The sequence below is a fragment of the Salminus brasiliensis genome, chromosome 18 (genome assembly GCF_030463535.1).
Source record: "Salminus brasiliensis chromosome 18, fSalBra1.hap2, whole genome shotgun sequence".
Classification (NCBI taxonomy): domain Eukaryota; kingdom Metazoa; phylum Chordata; class Actinopteri; order Characiformes; family Bryconidae; genus Salminus; species Salminus brasiliensis.
In genome coordinates, this window is record NC_132895.1 from 26886605 (window position 1) to 26902745 (window position 16141).

The window sequence follows — 16141 nt, forward strand, 5'->3', positions numbered from 1 at the left end:
AGATGCAGGTACTGTTTTTAGTGGATCCAGTGCTTTATCAAAGTGAATATTAACAGCTGGTACAATTTATCTGTACACACTACTACCATTTTCCAAAGAGGAGACTGTAAACAGTTTTCTAGTTAATGCTTAGAGTACCATTTATACAAACTTAAGAGTAGCTTCGCCTGAGCTCAATCCACTAAACATTTGGATATCTTTGGATATAGTGTGGGGAACTTCTGATCTAACCATAATCACAGACATGAAGCTTCCCTAAGACTTCAGTGCTCCTTCACCCCACCAGAAACAATGTACAGACAAAGCATCAATGGAGAGTACATATATTTACAGCACTGAAAGGCAATATACTGTATAGATTGTAATAGTGATTTGTGTTGTTTTCTTCTTGTTGCATTGTAGGATTGCTCATTTTAATATTTACATATACACTGTGGTCCATTTGTATGTTTTTCATAGGAACAAAAAACAGAATGAGAAAAGAAAAAGAAAATCGAATTATCTTCCTAAAAAGGTATTTAGATTTTAATGTAATAACAGCCCAAACCATTGCAGGTGTCCATTGCCCAGAAATGTATTTACAAGCAAATTACAACAGATTTAAAGGGTAACTGGAAACATCATTCTTTACAAATGAATAAGAGGAACTCCTTCCAGTAAGCAATAAGTACTGTTGTTTCTCTCTAAAAGAGTAAAAAAGATTGATTCCCATTACAGACAAGAAATAAGAGGAAGCATCAGTTGAATCAGCAGATCTGAAAAGAATTAAGGGAATAAAATGTTTTTCATTTGCAGCTGTCACCACAATAAACTGTGCAATTTATAGTTGTCAATAAATTATAAACTGCAGAGAGATGCTACTGCTCAAGCTGCAGAGAAAGAAGTTCTCATAGTTGAAGAAAGGTGAAGTATAAGATATTGTCCTGACACGCACATATCAATAAGCATATATTACACAGCAATAATTGAAGAAATCTTTTCATTATTGATGGATAGGTGACAGTACATAAGGGCTAATGGGGACAATATATGTATATATAAACAATACTATACAGTTGGAAATATCTGCGAGTGAACTGACAACATGAGTCTTTAGGAGGTTAGACTGCTTATGCATGGTTGCATCTGATCACTCTTTCTCTTTGTCCAAACTAGGCAGTGTGAAAGATGCCTCTCTTATGGGATCCTGACAACAAAAAACAAAGCTGTCCATTTTGCTCACAGGGCCTGAGTCATGTCTGTCTGTCTGAGTGTGTATGTGTGTGACTGGAGAAAGACACAGAGTTAATGGGTTCTGACTGGTAGTCTCATGAAAGTCAGCAATAGGCTGCGATAGATGCAGTAGGCAGATGCTGGCAGGTGGCATGGCAAATCCCCTGCATGGCAGAGATAAACAGTAAAATCCAGACTTTGGTTAATTTTGCCTGTGATTTGCAGTGTGTGTGTGTGTCATACATCTCACAGTTTATAAATGTCTGTGTGTTTGTACGTGAATGTGTATGTTATGTAAGGTTTTTGAGACTTTGCTAGATAACCTGCCAAAGCCTTCTTGATCTGTAGGGTAAGTCCAGTGCAGTGCTGCTGATGAGCTTCAGAGAGAAAACATGGCATCTAAATCCATTATAGTATTACATTTCCGACGTCCACCCAAACACACAACAAATGGCCACTAGTACAGTTCTATTCTTCACAAGTGGTAAACTGCAGCTGCTTGCAAGACATCTAGGTTGCCTCAGAGCCTGCAGAGAAAAAGGAAAGGAAATTTACAATAAAGACACATACTGACATCCTATTGATCATATTATTGATTTTCTATTTTTTCTTAAATAACAAACTAATAAACATTGGATCTATCAGAGTTTTGCCTAGTTGTGTGTACCTTGAAATCTTTTACCTAATTTAAATAACATAAAGTACATTTTGCACATGTTTTATTAGATTTATATCAGGTTATAGCAGGTTATAAAACATTTGTTCTTTGTCAGTTTTCTTTTTTGGGAGAAAATTATGTAGAATTCCTACATTTCTAGGACATCTACAAATGATTATTTTAGGAATATAATATTTAATGTTTCACTATGGGCTTCACAACAAATAAATAAGGTATTCGGGCATATTTTAAAGGATTAGGTTTCGGCTATTTAAAGTGTAATTATTTGTTTTCACCGTTAAAGGTAAGTGCTAAGTACTATTTTGGAGTGGAACATGAACATTTCTAATTGAGGAAGCCACTTTTCCTCCAGACATCCGGGACATGTATTATGTGAGTGTGCAGTCATTACATGATTGTTTGGTTGTCATTCGCTAATGACGATGTGAGGAAATAGTCTCCTGCGACTCCAGAATTATGAATGGTGATGAATGCTAATGTTTGGCTTAAATTGTTATTGTTGCGCTATTACTACTACTAATAATAATATTTATGATTATGATAATATTAACAATACCACAGTTAGTCATCATGTAATAAACTATTTCATATTTAATCTATTTAATATTTAAAGACAATTATGAATCCCATGAATCCCAAATGCTAGGGACAGGCTACGCATTCCACACTCACCTCCACAGCAAGAGATGTCACAGACATCAAGGCCAAAGGATAAAGGCAAGAGAAAAGAATAGAAACAGAAATAAAAACTGCAAGGGAGAAACAACATGAAAGAAGCACAAGTGTTAGTCAAAGAGAGAGTGCTAGATAGAAGAAGAGCATACTACAAGTGCAGGTGGGAGAGAGCAATCAGAGAAAATGTATCTAATGATTAGTGAATTATTATAGCTATTCTTTTATTTCAAACCATTATATTTGATCAAATATGTAGGTACTTTAATGAAGAACTAAAACATAAACCATTGAGTACAGTATCCAGTGAATCACATTTTATGCATTCAAGATTGTGCATGAGGCCACACATTTTAGCATACATACATTTTTAATTGTAGACTGTACTAAGTATACAGAAGCACTTCTTCTGCCATGGTTTGTTATAAAGCTAGGTCAAAAAGATTAGAATGAACTTATTAACATAATAACTGACCCTTTTACTTTTATTTTTAAAAGTTTCAGTAGTTCCCAACCATGGTCCTGGAGGACCCCCTGGACATTTTAGTGACACTAAAACTCACAAAAAGCTGGATCAGGTGTATTTAGAGCAAAGAGAGAAAGATTTTGAGTCATCTTACCTTCTCCTCAAGATCCTTAATCTGCCTTCTCTGTATGTCTGTTTTATCCTCCAGGTCTCTTATTCTCTGACATGAGAAAATACATTTTATGTAATTTGAAGATTAAAGTAAGACTAGCACAGGGTACTGGCAGTGACATCATGTATAAGTCATTAGAAATAGGAAGTGAACTGGACAAATGTCATGAGCTACTAAGTTGTGGCTCCCTCTGCTGGGGACACCAGGCACTGAACACAATGTTGAATAAGACAAAACAGACAAGACAACCATGTTCTTGTTAGACATGGATGGAATTTGGCCTCCGTCTTTAACCCATTCTTGCAGTGAACACACATTAGTGAGCACAGAGCAGTGAGGGTTAAGGGCAGAGAGGGTTGAGCTCCCCACTGCCCTTGAATACCAAATGCTTATACAAACCGGATTCCAAAAAAGTTGGGACACTAAACAAATTGTGAATAAAAACTAAATGCAATGATGTGGAGATGGCAAATGTCAATATTTTATTTGTAATAGAACATAGATGACAGATCAAAAGTTTATGTAACATTTTAAAGGAGAAATATGTTGATTCAAAATTTCATGGCGTCAACAAATCCCAAAAAAGTTGGGACAAGTAGCAATAAGTGGCTGGAAAAAGGAAATTGAGCATATAACAAACAGCTGGAAGACCAATTAACACTAATTAGGTCAATTGACAACATGATTGGGTATAAAAAGAGCTTCTCAGAGTGTCAGTGTCTCTCTGAAGCCAAGATGGTAAAAGGATCACCAATTCCACCATTGTTGCACAGAAAGATAGTGCAGCAATACCAGAATGGTGTTACCCAGCGTAAAATAGCAAAGACTTTTAAGTTATCATCATCAACCGTGCTTAACATCATCAAAAGATTCAGAGAATCTGGAACAATCGCTGTGCGTAAGGGTCAAGGCCGTAAAACTCTACTGGATGCTCGTGATCTCCGGGCCCTTAAACGTCACTGTACCTCAAACAGGAATGCCACTGTCAAGGAAATAACAGAATGGGCTCAGGAATACTTCCAGAAATCATTGTCAGTGAACACAATCCACCGTGCCATCCGCCGTTGCCAGCTAAAACGCTACAGTGCAAAGAGGAAGCCATTTCTAAGCAAGCTCCACAAGCTCAGACGTTTGCACTGGGCCAGGGGTCTTTTAAAATAGAGTGTGGCAAAATGGAAGACTGTTCTGTGGTCAGATGAGTCACGATTTGAAGTTCTTTATGGAACACTGGGACGCCATGTCATCCGGACCAGAGAGGACAAGGATAACCCAAGTTGTTATCAACGCTCCGTTCAGAAGCCTGCATCACTGATGGTATGGGGTTGCATGAGTGCTTGTGGCATGGGCAGCTTGCATGTCTGGAAAGGCACCAGTAATGCAGAGAACTTTGTTCAGGTTCTAGAACAACATATGCCCCCATCTAGACGTCATCTCTTTCAGGGAAGACCCTGCATTTTTCAACAAGATAATGCCAGACCACATTCTGCAGCAATCACAACATCATGGCTATGTAGGAGAAGGATCCGGGTACTGAAATGGCCAGCCTGCAGTCCAGATCTTTCACCCATAGAGAACATTTGGCGCATCATAAAGAGGAAGGTGCGACAAAGAAGGCCCAAGACGATTGAACAGTTAGAGGCCTGTATTAGACATGAATGGGAGAGCATTCCTATTTCTAAACTTGAGAAACTGGTCTCCTCTGTGCCCAGACGTCTGTTGAGTGTTGTAAGAAGAAGGGGGGATGCCACACAGTGGTAAAAATGGCCTTGTCCCAACTTTTTTGGCATTTATTGACGCCATGAAATTTTGAATCAACATATTTCTCCTTTAAAATGTTGCATTTACTCAGATTAAACTTTTGATCTGTCATCTATGTTCTACAGATTAAAATGGTCAGATATGTTAAATATTTAGATTTTTTACGATAATTTAGAAGCAATTTTTGTCATGTAAAAAATTAGGACACCCCATTAAACATTATCTTACCTTATCTTTAACATACACTACTCACAAAGGGTTAGGGTTATTTGGCTTTCGTGAAATTCATGGAAAATGTAAAAGGTTCACACTACAGTGATATTATATTATGAAAGTAGGGCATTTAAGTAGAAGCATGCAATGGTGATTTCCTCATCTCAAACGATTTATTAAAACAAAAGCGAACAACAGTGGTGAGTATGCCCAACAAAAAATGTAACTTGCCGTGTGCCTTTGGGCATTAATTACAGCTTGACAATGACATCTCATGCTGTTCACAAGTTGACTTATTGTCTGCTGAGGCATGGCATCCCACTCTTCTTGAAGGGCAGTTCTTAGGTCATTGAGGTTCTGGGGGTACACTGGAGTTACGAGCCTCTACATGGCTAATCCCATAGGTTTTCTATGGGAATTAGGTCTGGGGAAAGTACAGGCCACTCCATCTGAGATACCCCTGTTTCCAGCAGCCGTTCCCTAATGATACAACCTTGACGAGCTGGAGCACTGTCGTCCATGAAGATGAAATTAGGGCCTGTGTTGTTCATGCAGAGGCACAATGACTGGATTGATGATATTCAAGTAGAATGGGCTTGTCACCATTGTGTACCATTCACAAAGTGTGTGGCAGTTCTGTGTTGACTAGACACCTGCCCACACTGTAACACCACCACCAGAATCAGAATCAGAATCAGAATCTCTTTATTTCACCAAGTATGTTACCCATACAAGGAATTTGTCTTGGTGAGAGCAACACGTATGACAAGTAACAAAGAAACACAGAACACAGTCTTAAACTAAAGGAAAATTACACTAAACAATAAATAGGGTAGGGGATAAATTAAAAAAAAAGTAGAAAGTACTAAAGGTAATAAAGGTAATAAAGAGCTGAAAGATGTATTTACAGAAAAGAAAAGAACATCTGTACAGGTGTGCAAATAGTCATAGTGCAAAATAGGCAGAGTGCAAATAACTGTTCAGTCCGGTTTGGTACAGTTCAGTTGTAAGTTTAGAGGTTTACAGTGGGAGGTGACCACTGTGATTGAGGAGCGCTACAGCTCTGGGGAAGAAGCTGTTAGCATGACGTGTTGTGCTGGTTTTGATGGACCGCAGTCTTCTACCCGAGGGGAGTGTCTGGAAGAGGAGGTGTCCAGGATGTGAGGGGTCAGATGTAATCTTGCCAGCCCGCTTCCTCATCCTGCTGGAGTAGATCTGCTGAAGTGATGGCAGGTTACATCCTATGATCCTCTCTGCTGTCCTGATGATGCGCTGGAGTTTGGTTCTTTCTTGTGAGGTGGAGGAACCAAACCAGATAGTTATGGAAATAACTAAAGGCTCCACAACTAAAGGCTCGTCTGGTGACAACAGTGGCCCGTGCCCTGTGCCTGGAGTTGTGTGGCATTCATCATCTGGTTCCACAGGGCACTGTTCACAATGTAGTGGTCATCAGTGTTGGATGTGGCAAAAGGACATCCACTTCTATGCCTTTCTGTGACTCTTCTAAATTCAGCTATGTCAGTCCACTGCTGCGTTTTCTTTACTGGCTTCCTGTAGCTGCCCGCATCAGATTGAAAACCTTGACGCTGGCCTACAAAGCCAAGAACGGACCAGCCCCTCCGTACTTGATGGCAATGATCAAAAGCCGATCCGCACCAAGAGCCCTTCGAGCTTTAAGTACAGCTTGGTTCGACCCGCCATTCCTCAAAATCCACGGAAGAAAAGCGTCCAGGCTTTTTTCTGTCCTGGCACCAAAGTGGTGGAATGAGCTTCCCCTGGGTGTTCGAACGGCAGAGTTGCTCGTTGTCTTCAAACGCAGACTGAAGACCCACCTCTTCCGAGAATACTTGGCCAAATAGCAGAGTGGTCATCTTACTGACTTGTGTTTAGTAATGTCTAGTTGCGGAGTCACACTAGTTGAGGTTTTTCTTGGGTAAATAGCAAAGCACTTTTGTAAGTCGCTCTAGATAAGAGCTTCTGCTAAATGCCTTAAATGTAAATGTAAATGTCTTCTGTCTCTGTTGCAATCTGCTGCTAAGCTTAGTGGCCACTTCTGTCTGAGAACATTCTGTTTGAAGATTCACAATGGTGAGGTACTCGTCTTGGTCTCATGATGTCAAAATGTGAACAGCACAATATAGAGGACTGTTTAAATAGCAATTCTAATTGAACCAGGAAATTTATTGGTCGATTCATGGATCAAACACATGTTAAGCTACGTAATGCTGTTATAACCAGCTGCAAATGTGATGCATAGCCAGTCTTTGGCAGTATTCCTCAGGAATCTTAGGCCACTAATATTCTTGGATGTGCATGCTGCACAGCATGTCAACAGTGGAACCCAGTCTGTACATTAAAAACAAACAGGTAAACTTGTTAATTAAAAAAAGAAGACCACTGACCTGGTTCCTAGTATCAAGCCCAGCATTGGCATAGCACAAAGATGTTTTTGGCCCTTAACAAGGATTGACAGGATTGATAGGTAGCACTGAAAGCATCCACGGGCAGCAGTTTTTCTTTCTTTGCTCCAAACCACAGAAGGTGAGCTTCATAGACAAGCGTTTTCAAACATTGAACTTATATAGTGGGGATATTTGGCCAATATGGTATATAAATCATATCTTTAAGCATGGATTTGCTCCATTAGTCATGAGCTGCACTAAAAGGTTTTACTTCCCAGATTTTACTTCCCCAATTTTACTATCTCAAATAAGATAATGAGCTTAAAAGAAGGTTGAATAACTGAGCATTTAAGACGTTTTAGAGCTATGTAAAATGCCATAATGCAATAACACTGTCAGCCCTGCGGCGCCGCGCCCCCCCCAGGGGCGGCTTCGGGCCGCGGTCCACAGGCTCCTCGGAACTTTTCAGTCAATGTTGGGTTAATTTCTATGTTCACGTACTTTCTGTTCCTCCCGTGGGTTTTTTCACTAAGGACTTTTATGTTGACAGCGGTCGCAGTAAGGCGCCATGTTTTCTGTTTACGTCTGATTTGTTTCACCTGAGTGCTGGGGTACAAAGGGAGCAAACGCAGATGCCTCGGCGCCGAGAATTACTCTTGCGATGCCAAGCTGTAAGGTTGGCTTCAAGGTCTGGAGACTTCTAGGAAGTTCTACAAGTTCAAGTAGTATATGCTCTATCGGAGCGGTTTCACGTTCAGGAGTTCGCTGTCTGGTTCACCGGTTGGTCGCCAGGGTGATTTGGCGTCCGGTTCCCTAGCACTGAGTCGAGTAAGTTCATCAGCGCCTGACGAGCGCGGTTTTTGATTTGTCCCCTCTCGCTTTGCTCCCGGACTGCTTTCCAGCCTCAGGTGGTTGTCCAGGTTTATCCCCGTTCAGTTGTCACCTGTTTGTTTTCTGTTTTTGTTTATTGGACCCTGTACTTTGCTGCCTCGTTTTGTTTGTTTGTTCATTTTGGTTTGGTCATTAAAGACCAAAGTTTCTCTGCATTGCTCTGTCCCTGCGAGTGTTCCCTTGTCTCGCCTAGCCAGCATGACAGAATTCTCGGCCGACACCCTCCGAACAGCGGGGATGGACGCCTTGGATCACGCTGTTCGCACCCAAGGTCAATTCTTGGGGCAGCAGCAACACACTCTGTTGAGCGTGTCAGAGACTGTGGACCACCTGGCGCAGCAACAGGTGGGCCAGCAGCACCAAGTCACCCAACTAGTGGGTGACGTTCAGGGGCTCACGAATCTAGTAAAGACTTCGTTGGAGCCTGCTAGCTCTCCCCGTCCCGTCTACACACCCCATAGCGCGTATCCGGTTGGCAAACCGGATACGTACAGTGGCAATCCGGAACTTTGCGAGGGGTTCTTGCTTCAGTGTGAGGTCTTCTTTAAGAACTCCCCGACCGGCACTGACCAGGCGAAGATCGCCTTTATAGTATCCCGGCTCGCAGGGAAGGCTCTGGATTGGGCCACTGCCACCTGGAGGGAGCTTAGCGAAGGATCCCTCTCGGAATACCTTAAACATTTTAAGGCGGTGTTTCTACACCCCCGAGAGGGACTCACCAAGGGCGACCTGCTGCTGCGCATGGAGCAGGGCTCCCAGCCGGCGGCTCAATACTCCCTGGAGTTCCGTACTCTGGCGGCAGGGAGCGGATGGAATCAGCCGGCCCTCTTGGCCCTGTTTCGTAACGGGTTGAACCCCCGTCTGCAGCGGGAGCTGGCCTGTTGGGGTGAGACGTTGGAGCTGGACGACTTCATCGCGCTCGCGATCCAGCTGGACCAGCTCCTAGGTCGCCCTACTCACCTCAGACCTCAGGAGATCGGTCGCCTGCCCCAAGAAGCAGGCCAGCCAAGGTGCGCCAGGGAGTATTGGACTCTCCTGTTCAGCGGGTATGGCGGCCCCCGCCTCACCAAGTACACCGGAGAGTGAGCCCATGGAGGTGGGTCTCGGCCGCTTGGCACCGGAGGAACGCAGTCGTAGGACCAGAGAGGGGCTGTGCTTCTACTGCGGGGAAGCGGGGCATCGTCGCAGAGACTGCCGGAGGAGGATCCTGATGGCTTCTCGCCCTAACACCGATGGGCGCGGGGAGGGGACTCCTCGCGCTAATGCGGTGAGTCTGCCCGTTCCGGGGCTAGTGTCTAGGTCGATCACGTTGCCGATATTAGTGACCTACCGGTCTCAGTGTGTGTGTGTTGCAGCGTTGATCGACTGCGGCGCGGAGGGGAGCTTCCTGAGGGCCGACATCGCGGAGCGTCTGGGAATCCCGGTGGAGGAACTCCAGAGACCTCTCCGCATCACCGCCCTGGACAGGCAGCCCATGGGTCCTCGCCCCATTACCCACGTGACCACTGGGGTCCACCTAGCCACCTGCACCAGTTTCCTGCACCAGGAGGAGGCCTCACTGCTGGTACTCCCGGCCTCCGAGCATGCTCTGATACTAGGTCTGCCATGGCTTGGTAAACACAACCCTCACATCTCCTGGCCAGACAGGGAGATAGTATCTTGGTCCTCGTATTGCCGCACACACTGCCTCAGTCTCGCCCCCCTTAGCGTCGGATCCACCTCGGTGGAGAGCCCTGAACCCGAAACCCTAGTCGTCTTGCCGTCCGAGTATGAGGACCTTGCTGATGTCTTCTCCAAGTCCGGTGCTGCTAAGCTTCCCCCCCACCGCCCGTACGATTGCGCCATCGACCTAGTAGAGGGAGCGGTCTTACCTAAAGCACGAGTTTACCCCCTCACTAGGGAGGAGGAACGGGCGATGGAGGATTATATAGACGAAGCCTTAGCACAGGGGTACATCACGCCGTCTAAGTCTCCCGTAGCGTCAGGGTTTTTCTTCATTCAGAAGAAAGGGGGGGGGTTGAGGCCGTGTATAGACTACCGGGCACTTAACGCTATTACCAGGCGCTTCCCCTATCCCATGCCATTGGTCCCGTCTGCCCTCGAACAGTTGCGGGGGTCCCGAGTGTTTAGCAAGCTGGATTTGCGCAGCGCGTATAATCTCGTGCGGATCAGGGAGGGGGATGAGTGGAAGACGGCGTTTATGACCACCAGGGGGCATTACCAGTATCGGGTCATGCCGTATGGCCTAGCCAACGCCCCCTCCGTCTTCCAGTCATTCATCAATGACGTCCTGAAGGACTACCTCGGACGATTCGTGGTGGTCTTTCTGGACGACATACTGGTGTACTCCCCTGACCTGGTCACCCATGTGCGCCACGTCCGCCTGGTCCTGGCGAGACTCAGGTCCCACCTGCTGTTTGTGAAACTAGAAAAGTGTGTGTTCCACGTGCCGGAGATACCTTTTCTGGGTTACATCATCAGCGAACGGGGGGTTCTTATGGATCAGGCAAAGGTTCAGGCAGTCAGGGACTGGCCGACACCAGGCTCGGTTAAGGAAGTACAAAGTTTTCTAGGGTTTGCAAACTTCTACAGGAGGTTCATTAGAGACTTCAGTAGTTTGGCAGCGCCCATCACGTCATTGCTTAAGGGAGCCCAAGCACTCAAGCGTGCTTTCACGTCGGCCCCGTTGTTGCGACACCCCGATCCCCGTAGGCCGTTCGTGGTGGAGGTGGATGCCTCCGGTACAGGGGTGGGGGCCGTCCTGTCACAGAGACAGGAGGTAAGCGACCGCTTACACCCCATTGCGTTCTATTCCAAGAAGCTCACAGGAGCAGAGAGGAACTACGGGGTAGGGGATCGGGAGCTCCTGGCGGTTAGGATGGCGCTGTCCGAGTGGCGTCATTGGTTGGAGGGAGCTGCCCACCCATTCCTAGTCCTTACCGACCATAAGAACCTCGAGTATCTCCGGCAAGCTAAGTGTCTGAACCCCAGACAAGCCAGGTGGTCCCTGTTTTTCGCCAGGTTCCAGTTCCACATCACATACAGGCCGGGCTCCCGTAACACTAAGGCGGATGCCCTCTCCCGCATCCACCAAGCGGCGGAGGGGGGGGAGGTCGACCCGGTACCCTTGTTACCACCTTCGGTTTCAGTCACGGCGATTCAATGGGACCTAGATACGGAGATAGCCGAGGCACTTTCCCGCACCGTCGTTCCCACAGTGTGCCCCCCAGACAAGTTCACATCCCGGGTGTGGGGTGCGTTTTGCGAGCACCTGGGGGTGAGTGTAAGTCTTTCCTCAGGATACCACCCTCAGACCAATGGCCAGTGCGAGCGCACTAACCAGGAGCTGGGGAAGTTTCTGCGAATCTACTGTCACGACTACCCCAGCGACTGGTCGCGGTATCTGGTTTGGGCCGAGATGGGCCCAGAACTCGCTGAGGTGCGCGACCACTGGCCTCACCCCCTATCAGTGCATATTAGGCTACCAACCCCCGTTGGCCCCTTGGACTGCTGCGGAGACCCAGGTACCAGCAGTAGATGCATGGATGCGCCGCAGCGAAGCCGTCTGGACCAAGACCCATCAGCACATCCAGACCTTCCTGCGGCGCTACAAGACACAGTGTTCCCTTGTCTCGCCTAGCCAGCATGACAAACACATGCAAGTAGGGGAGCATAATCTTGCTAAGCTTGACCAAACAGCTTTTAATTGTTTTTTAAAATTCAAATTTTAGAGCAGTGAAATAAATGCCACAGTTTCACACATCTCTAAACTCAACTTTGGCTTCAGAAACAAAAATACACCATGTGGAAACAAAAAGTGCTGGCTTTTTAATTCAGTTCTAGCTACTTAGTTAATTGCATACCAAAAGTAACAAAATAAAAAAAATAATAAAATGTGCAAAAACATAGCTAAGCTCAACTCAATTTAGCACTAATTTAATAAGTGAGGCTGCACTGAGTCTTTGTCTCTCAGTACTACTGCATGGGGCACTGAAGAAACTGGCTGCTAGGGTAGCAAGTGAAGGAAATCAGCTAGTTCTCCAGCACCCCAATGGATTGCTTTATTGAAACACTGTTAGCTCAGAAAGGTAGTTGTAGACATCAACTGCAGCACTCATGCTTGTGGACTGGGGATTTAATCAAATAAGCCACCAAGACAGCTTTTTTATTTACTTATTTCTGAAATCTACACATGAATTCTGTTGGCTCAGCTGAGGCAGTTGTCCAATGCTGTGTAATCAATAGAAACAGCATTTGTACTGAGTGTATCTGCTCTACTTTCAAAGAGTCTGTGGGCGGGGAAGTAGTGCCGCCTCACAGGAAGCGCTCCCTGTCAGTCCCTACTGAGGACCAAAAACAAATTTGTGCGTCTTTTGAACGGAACCACATTATAAGTAGGTAAAACCAACACGCGTCTAGTTGATGACAGGAGCTCTGCGCTTCTATGTATAAGTAGGGCAGACAAGCGCAGCCATTATAGTGTTAAGCAAACCACAGAGGGTGCTGTACACAGTATTGTAATATCACTTATTATTATGAATATCAAGGATATATATTAAAAAAAAAATAACACAACAACATGCCTTTCATTCGATGTGTAGGGACAAATGTCTCATGATTGGTAATGTCAATCAGAGTGAAATCACTGAAACATGAGAAATGCAAATACTGTGGTATAATTATTACATTATTATTACAGGCCTAAAAATTGTCAAGTACCTGTTGGGCCTGATGAAGGAGTTCCATCCTCTCCTGCAGCACCTGGCAGTCATATTCGCGGCTCTTCCTTAACATCTGTCGTCTTAGCTTCTCCACAGCCATACGCAACTCATCCCTCTGTAGCTCACTCAGCGGTTCGCCATACTTTATTACCTTATCTTGTTGAAGTGCATTGTAGAGGGTTGCCTCTAGCTCTTGGATTTGCTGTTTGGAGACATGATATGAAACAATCCTGTACCTGTATGTTTCGTAGTTTTTAACTGTTTAGATGCAGTGTAAAAACCTACAATGTAAGCTTGATCCAAGGCCTGCTTCCTGTAGTCAAGCTCCTCCTCCAAATACCCTTTTTGCTTGCAGAACATCTCCTACAGACAACATAAATATCTAGGCAGACATTCAACCACAACTTTGATGCACAACAAAATATTTAATTGAAATTACAGACATTAGGCCAGCATTACAACATTCTCTAATCTTTAATGAATGGCAATGAGTCCAACAGTAAACACAATACTACGGCAATTAACAATAAACATTGCAAACGTAAGCAAACCAAAACGCTTTAAAGATACAGATATATTAACTCTGTCCCTGGTGGTCTTATGGCCAGGATTCAGCAGAATCACTTCTGCGGCCCAGGTTTGATTCCTGGCCAGGAAACACCTCTGATGGTAAGGGCAGCTATGGCCTGAAGGGTAGAATAGTGGACTCGGGATTGGAAGGGTACTGGTTTGATCCCTTGGACCAGTGCATTTTGGAGGTGAGGGAAGTAAAAGAACAGTCCTTACAGCTGAGGCTGGGTGTGTGCTCAATGCATCTATTTGTATGTGTGAATGTTCACTGCCAAGTATAGGTTAAATGAAGGTCAAATTCTTCTGTACAATGGCTAAGTGTGTTCTAAATTCAAAAACTGTGTGTACTTCACATAGAAAGACATTTTTATACATTCTAAAAGATATTATCTGGTATAAAAATAAAAACAACTGATTGATAAGGTTATAGTACCATCTCCAGCTCTAAGTCCATCATCTTCTGATGAAGCGCTGCTTCTGTGCCCTCAATCTGCTGAATCCACTAGGAGGCAACAAAGACAAGAGCACAAAAAATGCTGACTGGCTGATTACTTACATGTGCATTTTATTTTGACATTAACCCCTGGACCTCAGCTTATTATTTAGTTATTTATTTTAGGTCAGTACTATAAATTCTATGTAGGTTATATAGGTATAAGGAGTAAGGAATCAAACTGCGGTGCCCACATAGAGACTAACCGCTCTTAATAAATGTAGTTAAGCCAGACTTCTGACTGGACTATGGCTAACCATTCTTTCTGCTTGAAATGTTGAAGCAAACAATGGTTCAAATTATGCTACAAAGATATGATCCAATTTTTTGAGACAAGAAACTTTATCTTGCTTACTGTTGTGCTTACAGCTTATAGTTGCTTTAAAAAGGAGATTGTTAGCTAAAGAAAGCTAATGTTGTAAAAACAATGAAAACAATGACAGTTGAAATTTTTACCTTCTCAGCTAGCGATAGAACAGTGCTTGCTTGAATAATGGCCACTTGTTCTTCATTCCTTAAATTCTTTGGGAAGCCATGTGGGAATGTAATATAAATGTATATATAACTACTGTTAATATTCAGACAATATTATAAATGTGCGCAAGCAAATAAATAAATAAAAATTAAAGCAGAAAGCCTCACCCCATTATCTCCTAGGATATCTAACAGTTTGATGAGATCGGGTATACACACATCCTGTGGATGATATAACAGAAATACTTAAGGACATGATCAATTAACCAAGTACCACATAAGCTGCTGTTTGGAGACTGACTGACTGAGTTTGACTATGAATGCATTGCCAAAGACTACCAAACTAGAAACCCTGTAAACAAAATGATGGAACGCCTACCAAAAATAAAATATACTACAGGCTATGTATTACAAACATGTATTATAGTAAAAGGGTTTCTTTTTACCTTCACTCCCTCCTTTATACAGTAGATCTGGAGAGCACTCACTCCCTCAGAAAAAGGGTGGATTGTAAGAGTAAATGGCGGGGACCTCCTCTCTCGCTCCTACCAAATCACATAACTGTCAGTCACTTCGAACAGCTGAAGAGGGTAGCATGGGTAGTTTTATGTACTTCAGTAAAATATATTTGTACTATATATATATATATATATATATATATATATATATATGTGTGTGTGTGTGTGTGTGTGTGTGTTTCTGAGCAATAAAAAAGAGGTTTTCTTTTTGGTCTTACAGCCACAAAAACTTTCTTTATTTTATTTTCTTCTTAGATTCAGATCATCAGATTCCTAGTTCAGCCGCTAAAAATCTTCATGACTGATTTAGACCTATAATTTGATGTACATTGCATTAAAAACGTTGTCCTGTCCTATAGCACTATATTAATAAATTTGAATTTGAATCATCCATTCATGATACAATATTATTGAAACATTTTGTAATATTAATAATAATAATAATAATAATAATTGCTTATTAACCCAGCTTTAGAACTCAATTATTGTTTTACCTGATACTTCTTTATTCCTACTCAGGTTGTTTTTGCCAGGTTACTTTTACTATATTACTTGAGTCATTATTTCAGTTAAATAACAATTCTTCTGCTTAATTCTGGTTTTAGCTACTGTATCACGTTTGACCAGAAAACATGAAGTAATTTTAATAATACCAAATTTTTACTAGGAAAAATTGTATTGTTAATTTAATAATACAAAAAAAATGCTGTGTTCAACCACTATGTGAAGCCAGTCTTTTACATGGCATGGTAAATGGTCTTTGCTCAGGTATGAAGAAGATCCAATTAGTATTTTGGCTGTGCTTAAAGCCTGAGGTGATGTAGATTCCCTGCATAGCCAGACATGGGAGGAACTGGTAAATTGCCAGTGTGTATTTGTGCAATTGTGTTTATTGTCCAA

General features: G+C 43.4%; 1 protein-coding gene across 2 annotated transcripts in view; it reads right to left on the minus strand.

Moving 5' to 3' along the window:
* Positions 1-558: 558 nt before the first annotated feature.
* jakmip2 (janus kinase and microtubule interacting protein 2) overlaps positions 559-16141 on the minus strand; it is a 33531-nt gene continuing 17948 nt past the window's right edge. The window contains exons 14-22 of one of the 2 annotated variants that reach the window (XM_072662816.1): positions 15170-15268; positions 14892-14945; positions 14706-14771; positions 14190-14258; positions 13472-13549; positions 13185-13388; positions 3184-3249; positions 2564-2640; positions 1652-1739 (exon numbers count right to left, since the gene is read on the minus strand). In XM_072662816.1, coding sequence (XP_072518917.1) covers positions 2590-2640; positions 3184-3249; positions 13185-13388; positions 13472-13549; positions 14190-14258; positions 14706-14771; positions 14892-14945; positions 15170-15268 — 687 coding nt within the window. In that variant the 3' untranslated portion in view covers positions 1652-1739; positions 2564-2589. Of the gene's footprint in view, positions 1740-2563; positions 2641-3183; positions 3250-13184; positions 13389-13471; positions 13550-14189; positions 14259-14705; positions 14772-14891; positions 14946-15169; positions 15269-16141 lie in introns of both variants that reach the window. The other variant, XM_072662815.1, reaches the window with a different exon arrangement.